Source organism: Oncorhynchus kisutch, linkage group LG4 (assembly GCF_002021735.2).
Source record: "Oncorhynchus kisutch isolate 150728-3 linkage group LG4, Okis_V2, whole genome shotgun sequence".
NCBI classification, from domain to species: domain Eukaryota; kingdom Metazoa; phylum Chordata; class Actinopteri; order Salmoniformes; family Salmonidae; genus Oncorhynchus; species Oncorhynchus kisutch.
In genome coordinates this window covers 79,315,961-79,342,419 of record NC_034177.2, presented here as the reverse complement: position 1 = coordinate 79,342,419, position 26,459 = coordinate 79,315,961, and the positions used below count along the sequence as shown (strand labels likewise).

The following is a 26,459-nucleotide window of genomic DNA, read 5'->3' as shown; positions in this document are numbered from 1 at the left end:
TGTGCGTGATCTAATTTCTCTTCGCTGTAACATATAGACAAAGTTTTATTCTTCTGTATTGTAGCCCCTAGTCCTTATCCCTGTGTAGATCTGAGTGGATTGGAAAGGTGTATTTAAGCAATATGGTTCAATTCTATGTAGCTCATCAGAGGGCAAGGCACAGTACACAATTGTGTGTAGGTGTTCCAGTTCATTGAACCCCTACCTAGGAAGGAATAGTAAACATTTACCAATGCACCGAAATAACACAATCCAGATATTTCCAATTCAACATTTATTTTATTCATCACAACACCTAATAGTACTAAAGCACTAAAGTCGTTTTTTGTTTTCCTAACTAACAAATAAGGCACATTTTGGAATGCCGTTTCATGGACGTGATGCAACAGATCTGTTCTTTTCTGTTTCCACAACAACCTCCCAGTCATCATCCTAACTCACTCACACCAATTCAACTATAGCGTTACAATCTCTAAATGTTACAGACATCAAAGAACAAAACAACATCTAATTGACCATGTAAGTGTTAAAACAGCACACTCAGTCAGTATGTATTAATTGGTATACTAATTGGTATACACTATCGGTCAATTATACATTTTTATGACTAGTAACAATCAATTAGAAGTTGTTGAGAATGCTAAGAGACTACTGTTTGTCCCACATGGAACTCTATTTTCTCCATAGTGTACTGCTTTTGATCAGAGCCCTCTGTGGGCCCTGGTCGAAAGTAGTGCACTATAAAGGGAATAGGGTGTCATTTGGTGCACGTACGATGTAGCCCAACTACGTTACTGTGCTAAAATTAAATACATTGCATAAAGTAATACTTATTTTTCCATTTAAAAGCAAAACACATGCACATGCAAATTCTACAAGTGTTTTGTCTCACACACTTGCTTAACAGAAGTAAATTACACTCTCTGTACTAAACTATGAATAAAAACATAACATTTCAGAGAAGTGCCTTGTAGCTGCTTTGAGCAATCTACAACTCACAGTTGAATGTGCATATACAGTGGAGAGCATCAGTCACTAAGATAGAACAAAAAGATGTATTCTGCATGTTAACAGTATTATTGCGTAACCTAGTAAGATCTTAATCATATAGAACTTGAATAACAAAACATTGGTAATTATGTCTGCCATTTCCTTAATAAGGTAAAACTCGTAATAAAACCTGAATGCATGCTACTTAAAGGACACAAATGGCAACTCATAGGCATATTAGTTAAAGCACTTGGGTATCATTCTGGGTTATTTAATACTGATGATAACATTTCTAAACACAAAACAAAACACATCAAAAACAAAATGGCTTATCATTGAGTAAAGGGTATTAATAATTATGTACCAACTTTTTTTAATAGTAATCTATGTAGACATCAATATTTCCTTCTTAGTATAACTTTGTTGCGTATTTTATACAAAAAAGTGTTGTAAAAACTCTTTCCATAAATATTTCTGTAGGATAAACCCCTCAGATCATTGTAAAACATCAATGAAAAACTCAGCTTTATTTGTCTCAAAGCTTTATATAGGCCCTTTTTCACATAGAAAGCTTCAAAGCTGCATAACATTTCAGATCTAAGATCCTTTAAGATGATGGCCATCTAATATATACATAAAACAGTCATTTGCTAAATATATTTTTCTGGGAAAAATAACTCTTGGGTTGTTTTCTTTAGCAAATTGCTTAGAAAATGTAACATCTATAAAGTTTTTTCCAAAATACACATCTTTCATAGAAAACAACAAATCCATACTGAAAATGATCTAGAAAAGTCAAGTATATGTAAATTCAGGACAAAAAACACATCTGAAGAAGTATTTGTATACTGTATGTTTAAAATGCACAACACAATGTATGAGCTGCTTCCATGCCATCTCAAACACATGGCTTCTTCTTCACAAACTTGTCTGGTTGGAATCAGACCAAAAATATCTCGGCTGATTTTTTCCTTATATTCTTCTAGATATTTCTTATATTCTTAAGGATATTCTTATCATTGTATTCCTTAAAAGTCAGAGCACTCATAAGCCTACTGTGTATCGATGTTGATGGGTATTAGCGCTTTTGGTTTAGTTGGCTAATACCCAAGCTAATGGAAACATGTACTGATACACTGCTGTTGTGAGGCGAATAAAGCCTAGACCAGAATATATGGTAATGTTTGGATAGCAGCAGTGTTCTGCTCAGTTGTAGTGAAAATATAGAATTGATCCCAACGTTATGTGGGGAGAAAATAATAATCTACTATGACCTGTAATCAATGAATGAAACCCCCTACACGATTCACATCAAATATGGTCGACTATTCTTTCCTTCCAAGACCCTTTTTGTTCAGATGATAAAAATAAAATATCCATAGAATGGCTATGCGACATCTCCCAACCACCTCTACCTACATGTACATATTACCTCAACTAACAGGTGCCCCCGCACATTGACTCTGTACTGGTACCCCCTGTATATAGTCTCGCTATTGTTATTTTACTGCTGCTCTTTAATTACTTGTTACTTTTATTTCTTATTGGTATTTGTTAAACTGCGATGTTGGTTTGGGGCTTGTAAAGTAAGCATTTCACTCTATTTAGCTCATGTGACTAATAACATTTGATTTGATTTGACTTCTAGCCTAATATTTCATGAGTAGGCTACTATCCTGTAACCTTGTTCCAGATGTGATTGTGCTGTGCCAATGACTATAGGGGTTGGCAAGAAAGCACCAACAAATCTGGAACCAGGCTTCACCTCCCCACATACATGTAACTAACACTAACTGAGTGTGATGGTCCAAGTTGTAAACAATTATGCTTAATGTAATTGTTCTGTATCCACACATTGAATGAAAGATTACAAACTAAGCTCATACTTGTGTGTGTTGAATCAATCAACAAGTCATAAACAGACTTGTCATAAACAGACATCTCAAAAAGCGAAAGGCTGGGATTCAATCCGATCGCGGGTTATAGGCATTGCAGCTTTTAAAGGCAATGTTCCCTCGTTCGCGGAGATCCCATTCACAATAAACGCTGCATATGTCGACTCAATCGGAAATGCCCTTTAAAAGCCACAAACCATATAACCCGCGATTGTATTGAATCCCGGCCAAAGTTAAAAGAACGAGGATGAAGTCTACAGCTTTTAGTGCAAACCTCATTCACATTAGTGTACTGACTACAAAATAACATTGTTGTTGATTCCATGACAACAGACTAACTACAGTGTGTGTGTTTTTGCCAGATGCTTTAGTTACTGCGTCCAAACTCAACAAAATGGTGTCGAGGAAAACATTAGCCAGTTCTCATTGCTAATGGGTAATAGTATTGTTTTCCCATATGTATTCACATCTTGAACCGGCATCAGACTTGGCAAAACACCTAGCAGTTACATCTAGCCACGAGTTAATTACACCTCCAAACTAAGTTCAACTCTCCTCTTTATTCACTTTCCTTACAATTTTTCGAAATAATTATTCTCTTTTTACAAGGCACTAGTCCTTTTCGGATAATATAAAATATACAACTATGAATTCAACCTTTATAGAGCCATTAAACACATTCTAAATATTGGAGAAGCCAATGTGTGTGATTTGAAAAATACACCTCCGCTTTGAAAAGTGGTAGCAAACCTCTCTTCAACTATACTCACAAAATAACACAGTTCCCAAAGTGTCAATAGCCTTCATTGCTAAGATACAACTATACCCACTGTTACAAAATGTTGAATGAAAAATATTCTTCACTCTAGGTCCTCCAACTATAAAGTTGAAAGTATAGACCTGTATCTTTGTAAACAGAGGTAATGGTTAGTTACATCTCTTCTATTAAACACACGATTAAATGTTTAAATCATGATAGGATGTGGAATCAAACACACAGAAACGTAAACTTAATCCATCACCACACTTACAAAACGTCCTCTGATAAAATACAAATGTCAATTTTGTTACAAGACAACATTTCCACTTCTCTACTTCTTTCTCCTTTACCAACCATCATAGTAATCTTACCTCCATCCCTCATCTCTTTCTCCAGACATAATTTACTGCTGTCACTTGTTTGACACATCATGAAGGGGTTAAACCCCTTGGAAACAGATATTAGTAAGATTCACTGTTATATTTCTAGGTCAATCTGTCTTAAAGTAGCGTTACAAGATTGCAACAGCTCTATTGGTCAGTTGTGTGTCCTACAGAAGATTGCAAAAATGTGCAATTGCAGTAGGGATATTATAAAACCACTTTGAAATGTATAATGAGTACTTCTCTATATACCATTTGAAATACCAGTTCTAATCAACTATGTCAATCTATCGGCATCCCACACCAAATAGATTGTAAATACTCGCCAGAAATAACAATGCTGAGGTCGAGTCCTTAAAAAGAATATTGGTTGCATACAGACAGTGCAGGACAGAATTACTTTTCAAGAAACTCATTACAAAAATAAAATGATTGTTTGGAAGTAAACTGTCAAATTAGGTAGGGAAGACTACAGCATTGCCGATAGATTGAACCTAATACTTAAGAGTCTAAATATGAAGGGGATATTGGCTAAGAGAAACTAGATATCCAGCCTTTATCATCACAGAAACTGCTGTTATTGCATAGTTGCCTTTTGACAGGCAAATGTTAAAATCTTGTCAATTCGATGAATACCTAAACCCGACTTTCATTGCCGATGTAAACGCACAGCTTGTTTAATACGAAACATCAATGTTATTATCACTGTACTACACCTAAACGAAGAACGACTTTCTCAACCTACAGTCGTTTCTAAAGACAAGTGGAAGCAGTTACACAATAATACTTTGATATACAAACATACACACATACATATAGTACACACATACACGTATATACATATATATATATATATATATATATATATATATATATATATATATATATATATATATATATATGTCCCAGTTTAAATCAATAAAAAATTGCACAACAGACGAACAGACGACAAATAATAAATACGTCACATGTAACATGTAAGCCAGGGATGTTTGGTACGGTATCCCTCAGTTAATCAATCAATAATCAATTCATAATTCATTCACAGTTATTCATGTATAAGTTGACCTTTGACCCAGACATTGACCCCGACATTGACCCCTTGACCCCGACTTGAGCCCATGACGATAGTTACATTGGCATCACTAGAAGGCCTGTCTCTGTCTGTTTTAATGCTCCCCACACACTTCACTTGACAGGGAAAATTAAGGCAGAACTCTTCTGTAAACACAAAACCAACAGACTCCCAAAGTGAGGGAATAAAACCCCAAGGTGTGGGCAATACTGTCAGTAACAACAATATCATATTATACACACATTGGATGTCCGTTATATGGTTTTTAGGCTAGGGTACACAAGGCCACAAGGCCCTGTCAGGGCTGAGGATTATCCTTGCACAGTTCTTCGATCAGTTTCTCCCATACCCTTAACATTAGGAAAAGGACAGGAATTGTGCTTAGTGACAAACCTCTGCAAAATAAGGTTAACCAGCTAATTCAGAGATGGGGGGCGATGGGAGAGAGAGGTGATGTGGAGAGAGAAGGGAGGGAGAGATGATGGGGAGGGAGAGATGATGGGGTGTGAGAAGGGAGGGAGAGTTGATGGAGAGAGGGGAGGGAGAGGAGATGGGGAGAGGGTAGGGAGAGGTGATGGGGGAGAGGGGAGGTAGAGGTGATGAGGGGGAAGGTAGAGGTGATGAGGGAGAGGTGATGGGGGAGAGTGGAGGGGGAGAGGTGATCGGGGAGAGGTGATGAGGGAGAGTGGAGGGAGAGGTGATGGGGGATGGGAGGGAGAGGTGATGGAGGGGAGAGGGGAGGGAGAGGTGATGGAGGAGAGAGGGGAGGTAGAGGTGATGGAGGAGAGGGGAGGTAGAGGTGATGGAGGAGAGAGGGGAGGTAGAGGTGATGGAGGAGAGAGGGGAGGTAGAGGTGATGGAGGAGAGAGGGGGAGGGAGAGGTGATGAGGGAGAGTGGAGGGAGAGGTGATGGGGGAGGGGAGGGAGAGGTGATGGAGGGGAGAGGGGAGGGAGAGGTGATGGAGGGAGTGGTGATGGGGAGAGGGGAGGTAGAGGTGATAGAGGAGAGAGGGGAGGGAGAGGTGATGGAGGAGAGGGGAGGTAGAGGTGATGGAGGAGAGAGGGGAGGTAGAGGTGATGGAGGAGAGAGGGGAGGGAGAGGTGATGGAGGGGGGGTGATGGGGAGAGGGGAGGTAGAGGTGATGGAGGAGAGAGGGGAGGGAGAGGTGGTGGGGAGAGGAGAGGTAGAGGTGATGGAGGAGAGAGGGGAGGTAGAGGTGATGGAGGGAGTGGTGATGGGGAGAGGGGAGGTAGAGGTGATGGAGGGGGGGTGATGGGGAGAGGGGAGGTAGAGGTGATGGAGGAGAGAGGGGAGGGAGAGGTGATGGGGAGAGGGGAGGTAGAGGTGATGGGGAGAGGGGAGGTAGAGGTGATGGAGGAGAGAGGGGAGGTAGAGGTGATGGAGGGAGTGGTGATGGGGAGGTAGAGGTGATGGAGGGAGTGGTGATGGGGAGAGAGGAGGTAGAGGTGATGGAGGAGAGAGGGGAGGGAGAGGTGATGGAGAGAGGGAGAGGGGAGGTAGAGGTGATGGAGGGAGTGGTGATGGGGAGAGGGGAGTTAGAGGTGATGGAGGGGGGGGTGATGGGGAGAGGGGAGGTAGAGGTGATGGAGGGGAGGGAGAGGTGATGGAAGGTGATTTGGAGAGGGGGAGAAAGGATGAGAAGGATGGGAGGCAAGGGAGGCAGTATTGGTGAGGACAGTGAGGTTCCGCTCTTTCCCAGGAGCGGGAAGAGGAAAATGGGAAGGCAGTACAGGAGGGTTGGTAAGTTTCCCTCTGACGGAGGAGGAGGCGAGGGACATGAAATGGTTCCTCTCTTTTTGAGGAAATTGGAGGGTTCAGGTTAGTAAGGTATTATTGCACTCGTCGGCAGTAGTAGCCCAGGACTTTGCATTTCTCACACAGGTGCTGAGGGTGCTCCTTACTCTGGTCTGAGACGTCCAGGCCATCAGGCTTCTCCAATGGACGCTAAGGGAGGGAGGGGGGATAGAAGAATGAGAGGGAAGTAGGAAGATGGAGAGGGAAAGAGAAAAGGGGAGAGAGGGTAGAGAAAGAGGGATGAGAGAGAGGGAGGGAGATAGAGAAAGAGAGGTGAGAGAGTCATCACATACAAGTATACACACTATAGAAACAGTTTGTTATACTAAAGTGTTTGCTATGGTGCTAACATGGCAGGGGAACAGAGTTAACCTCTGTTCTAAATTGGGTGCTAACCACACACTGACAATTCAACACACACACATACCAAGCCTTCTATTTGCCAGCAGATTGTTTGGGTACTACTCAAACCAGCTCTGTTGTATCCCACATTCTCAGTGATTTGGCCACAAGAACAAACCCTGAATGTTTTCAGACCTGGAGTCAGTGTACTTTGTGTTATTGGTTTCAGAGCTGTGGCAAACAACCTTAACAGATCTCCCTCTCTCTCTCCCTCACACAATATAATTACAGAGGCTGTGTCCAAAACGGTACCCTGTTCCTTATGTAGTGCACTACTTTTGATCAGAGCCTTATGGACGCCATTTGGAACATAGACTCTCTCTCTAACACGGCACACAGTATAATTACAGAAAGAGGTCCAAGGCACATGTTTGCTGATACAAACCTGCATGAAAATACCAGCTACACCACAGAGAATAATCGCTTTCTTGGAAAGGCTATGGAGGACATCAGAGGGTATCGTTCAGCGCCAACGGTTTGTTGGATGTCAATCACATACATTACTCTGCAATCATTTACTTTCCCACCCATTGTTCTTACAGAGTTTATTTTATAATACTGTTATTGTTTCCAGACAGATGGTCCCAGACTTATTCTTTAACTTGTCAAAACCAGAGCTCGTATTCATAAAGCATCTCTGATCTAAAGTCAGCTTTGCTTTTTAGATCACAATGATTAAGATTATATGGACAGAGCGGACCTGATCCTAGATCAGCATTCCTACTCTGAGACGCTTTATAAATACGGGCCCAGGTTGCCAAGGACCAGCCCAAGGAGACAATGCAGCCAACCTTCACCTTGACTGTCTGCCACTAGTTTAAAAACGAACTGATAACAACATGAAATACATATCAAGCATACCCACAATGTTAGGTTTGGCATCCAAAATATGATATACAGTACTTGATGACTAAAAGTATGTGTTTCATAGGAGAAAGGATCTGGTATTTAAACATCTTGGGTTTTAGAATGAAGGACTGAATCAGTCTAGTTGAACTGTATATTTATTTAATGGATAAACATGTTTTTCATTCCAGGGATTCTGTCCGGCCATAGAAATGCTGTCTTAAAGTCATGAAATGTGAAAACTATAGAAGCAAATCTAGAAGACTACAGAACAGATAGAGGTTCTAGAAGACTATATAACAGATAGAGGTTATAGAAGACTATAGAAGACTATAGAACAGATAGAGGTTCTAGAAGACTATAGAACACAGAGGAACTAGAAGACTATAGAACAGATAGAGGTTCTAAAAGACGATAGAGCAGATAGGGGATCTAGAAGACTAGAATACTATAGAGTAGATAGAGAATCTAGACGACTATAGAACAGATAGAGGTTCTAGAGGACTATAGAAGACTATAGAACAGATAGAGGATCTAGAAGACTTCAGAACAGATGGAGGTTCTAGAAGACAAAACTATAGAACAGATAGAGGATCTAGAATATAGAGCAGATAGATCTAGAAGACTATAGAGCAGATCGAGGTTCTAGAAGACTATAGAGCAGGTAGAGGCTCTAGAATATTATAGAAGATGATAGAGCAGATAGAGGATCTGGAAAACTATGGAACAGATAGAGGATCTAGAAGACTATATAGCAGATAGAGGATCTAGAAAACTATAAAAGACTATAGAACAGACAGAAGATCTAGAAGACTACAGATAGAAGTTCTAAAAAACTATAGAGCAGATAGGGGATCTAGAAGTCGAGAATACTATAGAGCAGATATAGGATCTAGACAACTATAGAATAGATATAGATCTAGAAGACTATAGAACAGATAGAGGATCTAGAAGACTAGAATACTATGGAACAGATAGAGGATCTAGAAGACTATAGAACAGATAGAGATCTAGAAGACTGTAGAAGACTATAGAACAGATAGAGGATATATAGACAACTATAGAACACAGAGATCTAGAAGACTATAGAAAAGATAGAGGGTCTAGACTATAGAGCAGATAGAGGATCTAGACTACAGAGCAGATAGAGGATCTAGAATAATATAGAAGATGATAGAGCAGATAGAGGATCTAGCAGACTATAGAAGACTACGGAACAGATAGAGGATCCAGAAGACTATAGAAGACTATAGAGCAGATATAGGTTCTAGAAGACTATAGAAGATTATAGAACAGCTAGAGTCTCTAGAAGACTATAGAACGGATGGAGGTTCGAGAAGATTATAGAAGATGATAGAACAGATAGGTGATTTAGACTATAGAGCAGATAGAGGTTCTAGAATACTATAGACAATGATTGAGCAGATAGAGTATCTAGAATACTATAGATGATGATTGAGCAGATAGAGGGTCTAGAAGACTATAGAACAGATAGAGGATCTAGGATACTATAGACAATGATTGAGCAGATAGAGTATCTAGAATACTATAGATGATGATTGAGCAGATAGAGGGTCTAGAAGACTATAGAACAGATAGAGGATCTAGAAGACTATAGAACAGGTAGAGGTTCTAGAAGACTATAGAGCAGATATAGGATCTATAATACTATAGACAATGATTGAACAGATAGAGGATTTACAAGACTATAGAACAGATAGAGGTTATAGAAGTCTATAGAAGACTATAGAACAGATAGAGGTTATAGAAGACTGTAGAAGAATATAGAACTGATAGAGGTTATAGAAGACTATAGAACAGATAGAGGTTATAGAATTCTATAGAAGACTATAGAACAGATAGAGGTTATAGAAGACTGTAGAAGAATATAGAACAGATAGAGGTTATAGAAGACTATAGAACATGTAGAAGTTATAGAAGACTATAGAAGACTACAGAGCAGATAGAGATTTTTGAAGACTATAGAACAGATGGAGGTTCTAGAAGACTATAGAAGACTATAGAACAGATCGAGGATCTAGACTATAGAACAGGTAGAAGATCTAGACTATAGAGTAGATACATCTAGAAGACTATAGAGCAGATAGAGGATCTGGAAGACTATTGAAGACTATGGAACAGACAGAGGATCTAGAAGACTATGGCACAGATAGAGGCTCTAGAAGACTATATAGCAGATAGAGGATCTAGGAGACTATAAAAGACTATAGAACAGATAGAGGGTCTAGACTATAAAGCAGATAGAGGATCTAGAAGACTATGGCACAGATAGAGGCTCTAGAAGACTATATAGCAGATAGAGGATCTAGGAGACTATAAAAGACTATAGAACAGATAGAGGGTCTAGACTATAAAGCAGATAGAGGATCTAGAATATGATGATAGAGCAGATAGAGGATCTAGCAGATAGAGGGTCTAGCAGACTATAGAAGACTTGGGAACAGATATAGGCTCTAGAAGACTATAGAGCAGATAGAAAATCTAGAAGACTATAGAAGACTATAGAACAGATAGAGGATCCAGAAGACTATAGAAGACTATAGAGCAGATATAGGTTCTAGAAGACTATAGAACAGATGGAGGTTCGTGAAGATTATAGAAGATGATAGAACATATACAGGATCTAGACTATAGAGCAGATAGGGGATATAGAAGACTAAGGAGCAGATAGAGGATCTAGAAGACTATAGAACAGATAGAGGATCTAGAATACTATAGACGATGATTGAGCAGATGGAGGATCTAGAAGACTATAGAACAGATGTAGGTTATAGAAGACTATAGAGGATATATAGGTTATAGAAGACTATAGAGGATATATGGGTTATAGAAGACTATAGAGGATATATGGGTTATAGAAGACTATAGAAGAGATATAGGTTATAGAAGACTATAGAGGATATATGGGTTATAGAAGACTATAGAGGATATATGGGTTATAGAAGACTATGGAGGATATATGGGTTATAGAAGACTATGGAGGATATATGGGTTATAGAAGACTATGGAGGATATATGGGTTATAGAAGACTATGGAGGATATATGGGTTATAGAAGACTATAGAGGATATAGAGGTTATAGAAGACTATGGAGGATATATGGGTTATAGAAGACTATAGAGCAGATATAGGTTATAGAAGACTATAGAGGATATATGGGTTATAGAAGACTATAGAGGATATATGGGTTATAGAAGACTATAGAGCAGATATAGGTTATAGAAGACTATAGAGGATATATGGGTTATAGAAGACTATAGAGGATATATGGGTTATAGAAGACTATAGAGCAGATAGAGGTTATAGAAGACTATAGAGGATATATGGGTTATAGAAGACTATAGAGGATATATGGGTTATAGAAGACTATAGAGGATATATGGGTTATAGAAGACTATAGAGCAGATATAGGTTATAGAAGACTATAGAGGATATATGGGTTATAGAAGACTATAGAGCAGATATAGGTTATAGAAGACTATAGAGGATATATGGGTTATAGAAGACTATAGAGGATATAGAGGTTATAGAAGACTATAGAGCAGATAGAGGTTATAGAAGACTATAGAAGACTATAGAGCAGATATAGGTTATAGAAGACTATAGAAGACTATAGAGCAGATATAGGTTATAGAAGACTATAGAGGATATATGGGTTATAGAAGACTATAGAGGATATAGAGGTTATAGAAGACTATAGAGGATATAGAGGTTATAGAAGACTATAGAGCAGATAGAGGTTATAGAAGACTATAGAAGACTATGGAGCAGATATAGGTTATAGAAGACTATAGAAGACTATAGAGCAGATATAGGTTATAGAAGACTATAGAGGATATATGGGTTATAGAAGACTATAGAGGATATAGAGGTTATAGAAGACTATAGAGCAGATAGAGGTTATAGAAGACTATAGAAGACTATAGAGCAGATATAGGTTATAGAAGACTATAGAGGATATATGGGTTATAGAAGACTATAGAGGATATAGAGGTTATAGAAGACTATAGAGCAGATAGAGGTTATAGAAGACTATAGAAGACTATAGAGCAGATATAGGTTATAGAAGACTATAGAGGATATATGGGTTATAGAAGACTATAGAGGATATAGAGGTTATAGAAGACTATAGAGCAGATAGAGGTTATAGAAGACTATAGAAGACTATAGAGCAGATAGAGGTTATAGAAGACTATAGAGGATATATGGGTTATAGAAGACTATAGAGGATATATGGGTTATAGAAGACTATAGAGGATATAGAGGTTATAGAAGACTATAGAACAGATATAGGTTATAGAAGACTATAGAGGATATATGGGTTATAGAAGACTATAGAGGATATATGGGTTATAGAAGACTATAGAACAGATATAGGTTATAGAAGACTATAGAGGATATATGGGTTATAGAAGACTATAGAGGATATATGGGTTATAGAAGACTATAGAACAGATATAGGTTATAGAAGACTATAGAGGATATATGGGTTATAGAAGACTATAGAGGATATATGGGTTATAGACAACTATAGAGCAGATAGAGGTTATAGAAGACTATAGAGGATATATGGGTTATAGAAGACTATAGAGGATATATGGGTTATAGAAGACTATAGAGGATATATGGGTTATAGAAGACTATAGAACAGATATAGGTTATAGAAGACTATAGAGGATATATGGGTTATAGAAGACTATAGAGGGTATAGAGGACTATAGAAGACTATAGATGGTATAGAGGACTATAGAAGACTATAGAGGACTATAGAAGACTATAGAGGGTATAGAGGACTATAGAAGACTATAGAGGGTATAGAGGACTATAGAAGACTATAGAGGGTATAGAGGACTATAGAAGACTATAGAGGGTATAGAGGACTATAGAAGACTATAGAGGGTATAGAGGACTATAGAAGACTATAGAGGATATATGTAACTCATCTGTGATTGTTAATCTGATTGTTTCCCTCTGACTCGTAGGACTGTAATGGTCTGCCTGGCATTAATGTAGTACAGTATTTGATGCTATTGTGAAGGTCAGGACTCAGGTCAGGATATTTTTTTTACCTCAGCACCTAACAGAAACTGTTGAGGACATGAAGACTTGCAGTAAAGCAAATCTGGGAATCAGAAACCAAAGTCGGAGAAGAAGAAAAAGAAAAATATACAATGTTAAATTCATTTCCCTCAGTCCTTTCTGTTAGAGCCAGGCTCTCTCTCTCTCTCTGTGTGTGTGTGTGTGTGTGTGTGTGTGTGTGTGTGTGTGTGTGTGTGTGTGTGTGTGTGTGTGTGTGTGTGTGTGTGTGTGTGTGTGTGTGTGTGTGTGTGTGTGTGTGTGTGTGTTGTACAGTACGTGGGGGTTAGCTGTCCATTCTCAAACGCTGACATTGTGAAACATGTGAAGTGGGTGAGATTGCAAATGTGAGGAATTTGCCCGCAAGTGTGGATCTAGCCACAACACCACACACACACACACACACACACACACACACACACACACACACACACACACACACACACACACACACACACACACACACACAGAGGGAAAAGAGCATGCTTTTCCCACCAGCTAGTTCCATTGAACAGAGACTGTTCTCTGCCGTTTTGGTGAGAATAATCACTGTGACTGCTGCCCTTTCATGGTGACGTGATACTTTCGCATCATCCGTTTGATCTGGGGAAGTCGCCTGATATTACTTGAAGCATTCTATCATTGACAGTTAGTTATCTGTATGTCTATTTTGTTGTTGTGACTGTAACCATAGCTACAGTATAGCGGAACCTTCAATGCAATTGGAGAATGGATGAAGAGCCATGTAAATTATTGCTGCACGTCCAAACCCAAAGCAACTGTAAGAGGTGTGTGACTGGCTGCAGGGAAGTCAGGCGCAGGAGAACAGAACTGGATAACAACCGGAGCAGTTTAATGAGGCAACACAAACTGCACCCAGAACAACAACATACGGGTTGAAATAACCCGTCGCAAACCAGTCTGAAGTGCACATACACTTTACAACAAACAATTCCACACACAGACATGAGGGGGAACAGGGGGTTAAATGCATGTCAAGTAATGAGGGAATGTAAACCAGGTGTGCGGGAAAACAAGACAAAACAAATGGAAAAATGAAAGGTGGATCGGCGATGGCTAGAAGACCGGTGATGTCGATCGCCGAACGCCGCCCGAACAAGGAGAGGAACCGACTTTGGCGGAAGTCGTGACAGCAACAAGCAACAAGCAACTCCTAACCCCTAAGCCCTATCCCCTAAGGCCTATCCCCTAAGTCTTATCCCCTAGCCCCTATGGCCTATGCACTTGCATAGATCAAAGAGGATTAGGTAGTTATACTATGTCATCATCCCAAATTACATCCTATCCCCTATATAGTGCACTGCTTTTGACCAGGGCCCATAGGGCTTTGGACAAAAGTACTGCACTATAATCATTATTGAAATTGCTATCCAACCCTCCCAGATCTCAAAAAGTTCAAGAATTGTGGGTAGGGACTAGAGGTCGATTTGAGAACAAAGTGGTCACCTCGCCACTTGGTGGGATGGGGCTGGAGAAATGCAAACCCAGGTTGCCCTTTAATATCAGAAGATGAAGGCAGATGTTTTAAGTGCCCCCAACCGATTGTGTTTTTTCGTTCGTTTATTTGCGTTGTTAGTAACTTATTTTTTTCAACTTATTTTGTACATAAAGTTGCCAACCATCTCTTATGACCGAAAATAACTCCTGGAAATCAGGACTGTGATTACTCACCACGGACTGGCAGAATCTTTTTTGTTGCATTAACGAGTCTGACTAGTCTGACTGCTTTCTCGGAAACAGGCCCAGATCCCCGTGATTTGCGTAAAGAGAAGGCAGAGAAAAAGGGGCCAGAGGGGGGGCTGCCTTCTGAGAATTCATAGGAGATCGAATATACCACCACTGCCTTCCATTCTGCTAGTAAACGTGTAATCTTTGGAGAATAAAATTGATGACCTACGTGGACGATTAAATTACCAACGCGACATTAAAAACTGTAATATTTTATGCTTCACGGACTCGAGGCTGAACGACGACATTATCAACATACAGCTGGCTGGTTATACTCTGTATCGGCAGAATAGAATGATGTATGCAATGTTTTATTTCAGCTCATGAAACATGTGACCAACACTTCACATGTTGCATTTATATTTTTGTTGAGAAAAGTTAAACCATTTCTTGGAATGTATTCCTGTTGAGATTAATAATTTACAAGTGACAGAGCTCTGGGCCCATATTCACAAAGTGTCTCAGAGTACTGTAGGATTGCCAATCTAGGATCAGGTCCCCCCTGTCCAAATAATCTTAATCATTGTGATCTAAAATGCAAACTGATCCTAGATCAGCACTCGCACTCTGAAGCACTCTTTATTTTACTCTATTTTAATCAGGCAAGTTGGGAACAGCCTAGAAACTGTAAGTAGCGACAATTGTGTCCCAAATAGCACCCACTCCCTATATAGTGCACTACTTTTGACCAGAGCCCACTGCCTCAATTTACATGCTCTCCCTTCCAAACCCTGACTACAGAGGTTGAGGTGGCGTGGCGTCAAAACCATATTCTGAGTGTGTTGTAATAATGATTAAGAACACACTGCGTATTTCGTCACAACATACAAGATCGTCTATCAACCTACCCCTGAATGAAATAAATATTAAAAAGAAACCGTTAATCTTTTTTTTGAGTGCGGACCAGCTACACAATTTTGGAATTCTATCACAAACACACACGCACATACACACACATGCACAGATCTCACGAGTGCACACACACACCCACATAAATGCAGACACAGAAACATGCACAAACACACAAACACACACGCACACACACGAACACACACGTTGTCCTACCTGCTTGTGTGGGTAGACGTTGATGTGGCACTTGATACATTCTTGTCCCATGTTGGCCCAGGAGTTGCCACTCATCCACTTCCTCTTACACTTGGGACATTTGTACTCTCCAAAACACCTCTTCTTCCCCTGGTACGGAGTTAGACCCTCACCTTTAGGCCTTGCCTGGGATTACAAGACAGAGAGGTGTAGATGGTAGTTTAAGCTATATCAATTGGGCTAAAGTCAGTATACAAAAGGTCCCTGAAACAGAGAACCCAAAAGAGACAACAAAGACTGATGCAAAAAGTGAACTTTACCCATGCTACCCTTTGTCTTTCCTGATTTGTTATTTTGGGTGGTGTGTGCATGTCATACAGTATTTTCCTATGCATATTGTCACACTGAATGAATTGAGAAACTGATACTGAGTGACGAGAAGGCATTTCGGCCTTAAACATGCACTCTGTTAAACACACACACACACACACACACACACTCCGTCAGCAATGAAATAAGGCTTGCGAGAGGCCAATATCCCTGGGAGGGGCTCTTACTCATCATACTGAGTATATACTGCTTGCGTCCCAAATGGCACCCTATTCTCTATATAGTGCACTACCTTTGACCAGAGTCCATATGGCTCTGTAGTGCACTATGTAGGGAATAGGGTGCCATTTGGGACACATACCCATACTGGCAGTGGCTCATCTAGGCCTGGCCACTACAACAGCAACAAGGAGTAAAAGTGACATTTTCTTCCCCTAGTGTCGCATATAAAAGAACGATTGATGCCATCACTGGGATAAATCACCACACGTGCATACGTCCTACCAAAACTAACCAATTAGTGGGCTTGACTGGTGTTGGCTAAACTCGCAGTGGCTGACAATTGATGTGTTTGGCTTATGTCACGTTAGAATCGGAACCCCACCCATCAGAGGCCTTGTTTCCAAGATGGCGTAGCAGTAAGTCGTCCTGTCGTCCTGTCGTGTCGCGTCCCTGTATATTTCGTTTATTTTTCGTTTATTTTTCGTTTTTTTTTACATAGCTATCCCTTTAAAAACATTTTGCTAAACCTAAGCTTCCAAATACGCTGGATCTTCACAACTAGCTATCTAGCTAAACCGCAACCCCGGATGATTACCCCTGGCTAGCGTTTCCACCCACTTAGCTTGAAGCTAGCCCGGCCTGCGCTACCACCGTAGCATACTCCTGAGCTACAATACCCGGGCCCACGACCGGTCTATCGATGTCACCGCATGAAGAGGAATAAACAGACTCACCCCATCGCGACGTTCCCCAAAGGCTAACTCTCTAGCCCTCGCTATCTCCCTGCTTGCTAATTCGGCCTGCTAACTGCTAGCTTGTCCAGCTCCGGTCCGCTAACTGCTACCTTGTCTAGCCCGGGCCTACAAACTGTTAGCTTGTTAGCACAGGCCTGCTAACCGCCTGAATCGCCGCGTCCCAAACGCCCACCGGACCCATATTTACTTTCTATCTCTTTTGACTTTTAATTTGTTTATACCTTCTGGAAACCTGCCTCACCCAATGTGATACGGAATCGCTATTATTTTTTATTTATTTTTAGAACACACTCAAGAACCTCCAGAAGCTAACCAGCTAACTAGCTACAAGCTATTTAGTCATTGTTAGTTTTTTTAAAACCTGGATAACACTCGCCAGTCCAGCTTCCCTGCCCCATCCACCGCTGCCCCCTGGACACTGATCTCTTGGCTACATAGCTGATGCACGCTGGACTGTCCATTAATCACGGTACTCCATTCTGCTTGTTTGCTTTATCTGTTGGCCCCATTGCCTAGTCTACGCCATTTTACCTGCTGTTGTTGTGCTAGCTGATTAGCTGTTGTCTCACCTACTGTTTTAGCTAGCTTTCAACACCTGTGATTACTGTATGCCTCGCTGTATGTCTCTCTCAAATGTCAATATGCCTTGTATACTGTTGTTCAGGTTAGTTATCATTGTTTTAGTTCACAATGGAGCCCCTAGTTCCACTCTTCATACCCCTGATAACTCCTTTGTCCCACCTCCCACACATGCGGTGACCTCACCCATTACTACCAGCATGTCCAGAGATGCAACCTCTCTCATCATCACCCAGTGCCTGGGCTTACCTCCGCTGTACCCGCACCCCACCATACCCCTGTCTGCGCATTATGCCCTGAATATATTCTACCATGCCCAGAAACCTGCTCCTCTTATTCTCTGTCCCCAACGCTCTAGGCGGCCAGTTTTGATAGCCTTTAGCCGCACCCTCATACTACTCATTCTCTGTTCCGCGGGTGATGTGGAGGTAAACCCAGGCCCTGCATGTCCCCAGGCACCCTCATTTGTTGACTTCTGTGATCGAAAAAGCCTTGGTTTCATAGGGAAGCCTCCTCCCTAAGTTTGTCTTACTCACTGCTTTAGCACACTCTGCTAACCCTGATGTCCTTGCTGTGTCTGAATCCTGGCTCAGGAAGGCCACCAAAAATTCAGAGATTTCCATACCCAACTATAACATCTTCCGTCAAGATAGAACTGCCAAAGGGGGAGGAGTTGCAGTTTACTGTAGAGATAGCCTGCAAAGTAATGTCATACTTTCCAGGTCCACACCCAAACAGTTCGAACTACTAATTTTGAAAATTACTCTCTCCAGAAATAAGTCTCTCACGGTTGCCGCCTGCTACCGACCCCCCTCAGCTCCCAGCTGTGCCCTGGACACCATTTGTGAATTGATCGCCCCCCATCTAGCTTCAGAGTTTGTTCTGTTAGGTGACCTAAACTGGGATATGCTTAACACCCCGCCAGTCCTACAATCTAAGCTAGATGCCCTCAATCTCACACAAATCATCAAGGAACCCACCAGGTACAACCCTAACTCTGTAAACAAGGGCACCCTCATAGACGTCATCCTGACCAACTGGCCCTCCAAATACACCTCCGCTGTCTTCAACCAGGATCTCAGCGATCACTGCCTCATTGCCTGTATCCGCTACGGAGCCGCAGTCAAACGACCACCCCTCATCACTGTCAAACGCTCCCTAAAACACTTCTGTGAGCAGGCCTTTCTAATCGACCTGGCCCGGGTATCCTGGAAGGACATTGACCTCATCCCATCAGTTGAGGATGCCTGGTCATTCTTTAAAAGTAACTTCCTCACCATTTTAGATAAGCATGCTCCGTTCAAAAAATGCAGAACTAAGAACAGATACAGCCCTTGGTTCACCCCAGACCTGACTGCCCTCGACCAGCACAAAAACATCCTGTGGCGGACTGCAATAGCATCGAATAGTCCCCGTGATATGCAACTGTTCAGGGAAGTCCGGAACCAATACACGCAGTCAGTCAGGAAAGCTAAGGCCAGCTTCTTCAGGCAGAAGTTTGCATCCTGTAGCTCCAACTCCAAAAAGTTCTGGGACACTGTGAAGTCCATGGAGAACAAGAGCACCTCCTCCCAGCTGCCCACTGCACTGAGGCTAGGTAACACGGTCACCACTGATAAATCCATGATTATCGAAAACTTCAATAAGCATTTCTCAACGGCTGGCCATGCCTTCCGCCTGGCTACTTCAACCTCGGCCAACAGCTCCGCCCCCCCCCGCAGCTCCTCGCCCAAGCCTCTCCAGGTTCTCCTTTACCCAAATCCAGATAGCAGATGTTCTGAAAGAGCTGCAAAACCTGGACCCGTACAAATCAGCTGGGCTTGACAATCTGGACCCTCTATTTCTGAAACTATCTGCCACCATTGTCGCAACCCCTATTACCAGCCTGTTCAACCTCTCTTTCATCTCGTCTGAGATCCCCAAGGATTGGAAAGCTGCCGCAGTCATCCCCCTCTTCAAAGGGGGAGACACCCTGGACCCAAACTGTTACAGACCTATATCCATCCTGCCCTGCCTATCTAAGGTCTTCGAAAGCCAAGTCAACAAACAGGTCACTGACCATCTCGAATCCCACCGTACCTTCTCCGCTGTGCAATCTGGTTTCCGAGCCGGTCATGGGTGCACCTCAGCCACACTCAAGGTACTAAACGATATCATAACCGCCATCGATAAAAGACGCCATCGATCTTCATCGACCTTGCCAAGGCTTTCGACTCTGTCAATCACCATATTCTTATCGGCAGACTCAGTAGCCTCGGTTTTTCGGATGACTGCCTTGCCTGGTTCACCAATTACTTGGCAGACAGAGTTCAGTGTGTCAAATCGGAGGGCATGCTGTCCGGTCCTCTGGCAGTCTCTATGGGGGTGCCACAGGGTTCAATTCTCGGGCCGACTCTTTTCTCTGTGTATATCAATGATGTTGCTCTTGCTGCGGGCGATTCCCTGATCCACCTCTACGCAGACGACACCATTCTATATACTTTCGGCCCGTCTTTGGACACTGTGCTATCTAACCTCCAAACAAGCTTCAATGCCATACAACACTCCTTCCGTGGCCTCCAACTGCTCTTAAACGCTAGTAAAACCAAATGCATGCTTTTCAACCGGTCGCTGCCTGCACCTGCATGCCCGACTAGCATCACCACCCTGGATGGTTCCGACCTAGAATATGTGGACGTCTATAAGTACCTAGGTGTCTGGCTAGACTGCAAACTCTCCTTCCAGACTCATATCAAACATCTCCAATCGAAAATCAAATCAAGAGTCGGCTTTCTATTCCGCAACAAAGCCTCCTTCACTCACGCCGCCAAGCTTACCCTAGTAAAACTGACTATCCTACCGATCCTCGACTTCGGCGATGTCATCTACAAAATGGCTTCCAACACTCTACTCAGCAAACTGGATGCAGTCTATCACAGTGCCATCCGTTTTGTCACTAAAGCACCTTATACCACCCACCACTGCGACTTGTATGCCCTAGTCGGCTGGCCCTCGCTACATATTCGTCGCCAGACCCACTGGCACCAGGTCATCTACAAGTCTATGCTAGGTAAAGCTCCGCCTTATCTCAGCTCACTGGTCACGATGGCAACACCCATCCGTAGCACGCGCTCCAGCAGGTGTATCTCACTGATCATCCCTAAAGCCAACACCTCATTTGGCCGCCTTTCGTTCCAGTACTCTGCTGCCTGTGACTGGAACGAATTGCAAAAATTGCTGAAGTTGGAGACTTTTATCTCCCTCACCAACTTCAAACATCAGCTATCTGAGCAGCTAACCGATCGCTGCAGCTGTACATAGTCTATTGGTAAATAGCCCACCCTTTTCACCTACCTCATCCCCATACTGTTTTTATTTATTTACTTTTCTGCTCTTCTGCACACCAATATCTCTACCTGTACATGACCATCTGATCATTTATCACTCCAGTGTTAATCTGCAAAATTGTAATTATTTGCCTACCTCCTCATGCCTTTTGCACACATTGTATATAGACCCCCCCTTTGTTTTCTACTGTGTTATTGACTTGTTAATTGTTTACTCCATGTGTAACTCTTTGTTGTATGCTCACACTGCTATGCTTTATCTTGGCCAGGTCGCAGTTGCAAATGAGAACTTGTTCTCAACTAGCCTACCTGGTTAAATAAAGGTGTTCTCAACTAGCTTACCTGGTTAAATAAAGGTGTTCTCAACTAGCCTACCTGGTTAAATAAAGGTGTTCTCAACTAGCTTACCTGGTTAAATAAAGGTGTTCTCAACTAGCTTACCTGGTTAAATAAAGGTGGAATAAAAATAAAAATAAAATAAAAAGACGCAAATCACCTTGTACTAAAACCTACTGTAGCCTAATAAAATACACACTGCTCTCGTAAGAATGCACTTTTTTGTTCCAGTCCAGCACTATCACACCTGATTCAACTAGTCAACTAATCAGGGTGGTGGAGAGGGTGATGTGTAGGATGGTAGAGAGGAGTGTAGGGTGGTGGAGAGGAGTGTAGGGTGGTAGAGAGGTGGAGAGGTGTGTAGGGTGGTAGAGAGGTGGAGAGGTGTGTAGGGTGGTAGAGAGGTGGAGAGATGTGTAGGGTGGTAGAGAGGTGGAGAGGTGTGTAGGGTGGTAGAGAGGTGGAGAGGTGTGTAGGGTGGTAGAGAGGTGGAGAGGTGTGTAGGGTGGTAGAGAGGTGGAGAGGTGTGTAGGGTGGTAGAGAGGTGGAGAGGTGTGTAGGGTGGTAGAGAGGTGGAGAGGTGTGTAGGGTGGTAGAGAGGTGGAGAGGTGTGTAGGGTGGTAGAGAGGTGGAGAGATGTGTAGGGTGGTAGAGAGGTGGAGAGGTGTGTAGGGTGGTGGAGAGGTGTGTAGGGTGGTAGAGAGGTAGAGAGGTAGAGAGGGTGGTAGAGAGGTGGAGAGGTGGAGAGGTGTGTAGGGTGGTAGAGAGGTGGAGATGTGTATAGAGTGGTGGAGAGGTGGAGAGGGAGGTAGAGAGGGTGGTAGAGAGGTGGAGAGGTGTATAGGTGTATAGGGTGGTAGAGAGGTGGAGAGGTGTATAGGGTGGTAGAGAGGTGGAGAGGTGTATAGGGTGGTAGAGAGGTGGAGAGGTGTATAGGGTGGTTGAGAGGTGGAGAGGTGTATAGGGTGGTAGAGAGGTGGAGAGGGTGGTGGAGAGGTTGAGAGGTGTATAGGGTGGTGGAGAGGTGTGTAGGGTGGTGGAGAGGTGCGTAGGGTGGTGGAGAGGTGTGTAGGGTGGTGGAGAGGTGTGTAGGGTGGTGGAGAGATGTGTAGGGTGGTGGGGAGGTGTGTAGGGTGGTGGGGAGGTGTGTAGGGTGGCGGGGAGGTGTGTGTGCGTGCGTGCCCGTGTCCATGCATGCGTTTGTGCGTGCACGTGTGTGTACAGTATGTAGAGGAGTATAGGGGGGTTGAGAGAGGTATAGGATGTGTACCCTTGCTCCCGTCTGTCTGTTCATCTCGTGTGAGTAATCGGAAGCCTAATCATCAGCATCTGGCACAGTCTAAACCTTTCGCCTCACTATGATAGGCTTTTCACTGTCCAGCAGCTCACTATGATAGGCTGTTACCGTCCAGCTGTTTAACAACAACATGACCTAACCAGTGTCAACACAACATCTCCCCCTGTGACAGAGAGGGAGAGAGAGAGAGGAAGAAGGAGAGGGAGAAGCTGGAAACAGTGACATGGCCTGGCTCTTAGACCAGCACACAATCCATACACATTATAAGACGACGCTCCGATGCAATCAAAGCTATCATGATGACAACAATATCATAGTAACACATTATTTGGACAGTTCCCTTCAAGATGATCAAACTATGGGATGTTTTAACTAAGCAAGCAGAGACTGTCAGAGATTTCTAAAGAAATGTGTTTATTGTAATCTGTTACTTGCAATGCCTATTTTTACTGCTAGGGAGGCTGGAAATTCATGAGGCCATATCAAACATCTCAGAGTAGGAGTGCTGATTTAGGATCCTGTCTTCCCTGTCAATGTTATCATTGAAATCTAAAAGGCAAAACTGAGCAAATATCAGCATTCCTAATTTGAGATGCTCTGTATCTGTCTCTGCAGCTCTGTATCTGTCTCTGCAGCTCTGTATCTGTCTCTGCAGCTCTGTATTGGTAGTTCTGTATCTGTCTCTGCAGCTCTGTATCTGTCTCTGCAGCTCTGTATCTGTAGCTCTGTATCTGTCTCTGCAGCTCTGTATTGGTAGTTCTGTATCTGTCTCTGTAGCTCTGTCTCTGGAGCTATGTCTCTGTCTGTAGCTCTGTCTCTTTCTAGCTCTGTCGCTCCAGTTTTGTCTCTGTCTGTAGCACTGTATCTCTAGCTCTGTCTCCATCTTTGTAGCTCTGTCTCTCTAGCTCTGTCTCCATCTTTGTAGGTCTGTCTCTCTGTCTCTGTCTCTGTATCTGGGCCAGCAGATGCACATGATACAGTGTTTACAGTAAAGACAGCCTGAGCTGGATTGGTTACGCTCTGACCACATTTCAGATCAACTCAAAACACCAGCAGAGCGGGGGGTGAGGCAGGGACATAGCCTGTGGTACCAGACCAGCTATTATACAGAACTAGGGCTTGGAGTTATTCCTTGTCTTGTCACATGGTCAGAAAACTCGTTGTTCTCCACAGCTAATGAGTGAAGAACCACAACCATATAAAAAGGTGTTTAAAAGTAGGACCAGGATTTTTCCCTGGTCATGTAATAGAACTGGGGACCAGAGTTATTTTCCTCTTCAGGTCACATGGTTAACATAAATTCCTCACACTTCCATACAATGACAAACACACATCTGATTTTTTTGTTGTGAACAACTGCCAACATGGAACGAAGTCTGCAGATCTCAGTAAGACGGTCGTTGCATTTACATTTACCTTGTAGTCATTTAGCAGATGCTCTTATCCAGAGCGACTTACAGTCAGTGCATTGATCTTAAGATAGCTAGGTGGGACAACCACATATCTCAGTCATAGTAAGTACATTTTCCCTCAATAAAGTAGCTATCAGCAAATTCTGTGCTAGTAGAGGTGAAAAAAAGTGTGAGGTGTTAGTTAATAAAAAAATGCTGCAGCAATGCTGGTGTCAATCATCACAGTGGGAGGACATTGTTAGTGTCTGTCTAAAACACCACGCCTGTCACGGAGGTCTGAGACCACAGATGACCAGAGGTTCAGGCTCAGTCCCAAATGGCACCCTATTCCCTTTTGAGTGCACTACTTTTGACCAGGACCCATGGTGCTCTGGTCAAAAGTAGTGCACAATGTAGGGAATAGGGTGCCATTTGGTACACACCGCCATGCATTCCAGTGGCCACTTGAGAACACAAACACTAGGGGATGAATGTAGTAAAAACATCTTGTGTCAGTTAGATAGGGACCATTTGAGGACCGTGACACTAGAGTCAGTAGAGGACAGTGCTCTGATCCAGTTCTTATGGGTTTTAGCATCAACAACAAACAAGACAGCCGAGAGTGGGGACTTTGTGCATAATAATATGGGGTTTGCAAATGATCAAAAATAACTTAAAGATATGTGTGTGTGTCTGTGCAGCAGATAATGTTTGTTTATGTCCCTGCCTCTGACCCTTGTGTGCAAAGATAAGGGTCAGAGTGTTTAGATGGAACAGACTGTGTGTGTGTGTGTCCACAGTGGAGGGAGTTTCACTACCAAACCAGTTGGCCATGCAGTCAGCTACATCCTGAAAACCACACCACAGCGGGCAGGGCTGTGACTCATCACACACACACACACACACACACGTCCCCATTACCTTACACAGACAGGTTTTCATACACTCCCGAGACAGACTGGAAAGCCTCGATGCAGTAACAGTTTCCCGTCCTGTACTCCTACTCACAGTTCCTACACAGAACCTTCAGTAGACAGATCACAGGACTAATGAAGAGAAATAAAAACAGTGAGTTCTGACAGTAAAAAGTGGACTAGAGAGAGAAAGCGAGAAGGAGAGAGGGACAGAAAATCACATTGTAGGATTTTTTATGAATTTATTTGCAAATTATGGTGGAAAATAAGTATTTGGTCACCTACAAACAAGCAAGATTTCTGGCTCTCATAGACCTGTCACTTCTTCTTTAAGAGGCTCCTCTGTCCTCCACTCGTTACCTGTATTAATGGCACCTGTTTGAACTTGTTATCAGTATACAGTGCCTTGCGAAAGTATTCGGCCCCCTTGAACTTTGCGACCTTTTGCCACATTTCAGGCTTCAAACATAAAGATATAAAACTGTATTTTTTTGTGAAGAATCAACAACAAGTGGGACACAATCATGAAGTGGAAGGACATTTATTGTATATTTCAAACGTTTTTAACAAATCAAAAACTGAAAAATTGGGCGTGCAAAATTATTCTGCCCCCTTAAGTTAATACTTTGTAGCGCCACCTTTTGCTGCGATTACAGCTGTAAGTCGCTTGGGATATGTCTCTATCAGTTTTGCACATCGAGAGACCGAATTTTTTTCCCAATCCTCCTTGCAAAACAGCTCGAGCTCAGTGAGGTTGGATGGAGAGCATTTGTGAACAGAAGTTTTCAGTTCTTTCCACAGATTCTCGATTGGATTCAGGTCTGGACTTTGACTTGGCCATTCTAACAGAGGTCCGTTAAAAGCGCAGAGAATACCACCGGTGCAGAACACCATAGGTGCAGAACACCATAGGTGCAGAACACCATAGAACACCATAGGTGCAGAACACCATAGGTGCAGAACACCATAGAACACCATAGGTGCAGAACACTATAGAACACCATAGGTGCAGAACACCATAGGTGGAGAACACCATAGGACACCATAGGTGCAGAACATCATAGAATACCACAGGTGCAGAACACCATAGAACACCATAGGTGCAGAACACCATAGAACACCATAGGTGCAGAACACCATAGAACACCACCGGTGCAGAACACCATAGAACACCATAGGTGCAGAACACCATAGAATACCACCGGTGCAGAACACCATAGAACACCATAGGTGCAGAACACCATAGCTGCAG

General features: G+C 42.5%; 1 protein-coding gene across 1 annotated transcript in view; it reads right to left on the bottom strand.

The window, feature by feature from the left end:
* Positions 1-259: 259 nt before the first annotated feature.
* The window catches only part of zcchc24 (zinc finger, CCHC domain containing 24), a 78,620-nt gene continuing 52,420 nt past the window's right edge, over positions 260-26,459 (bottom strand). Inside the window, exons 3-4 of the mRNA XM_020471141.2 lie at positions 16,079-16,243; positions 260-7,069 (exon numbers count right to left, since the gene is read on the bottom strand). Of these exons, the coding sequence (XP_020326730.1) occupies positions 6,956-7,069; positions 16,079-16,243 (279 nt within the window). The 3' untranslated portion in view covers positions 260-6,955. The remainder of the gene's footprint in view (positions 7,070-16,078; positions 16,244-26,459) is intronic.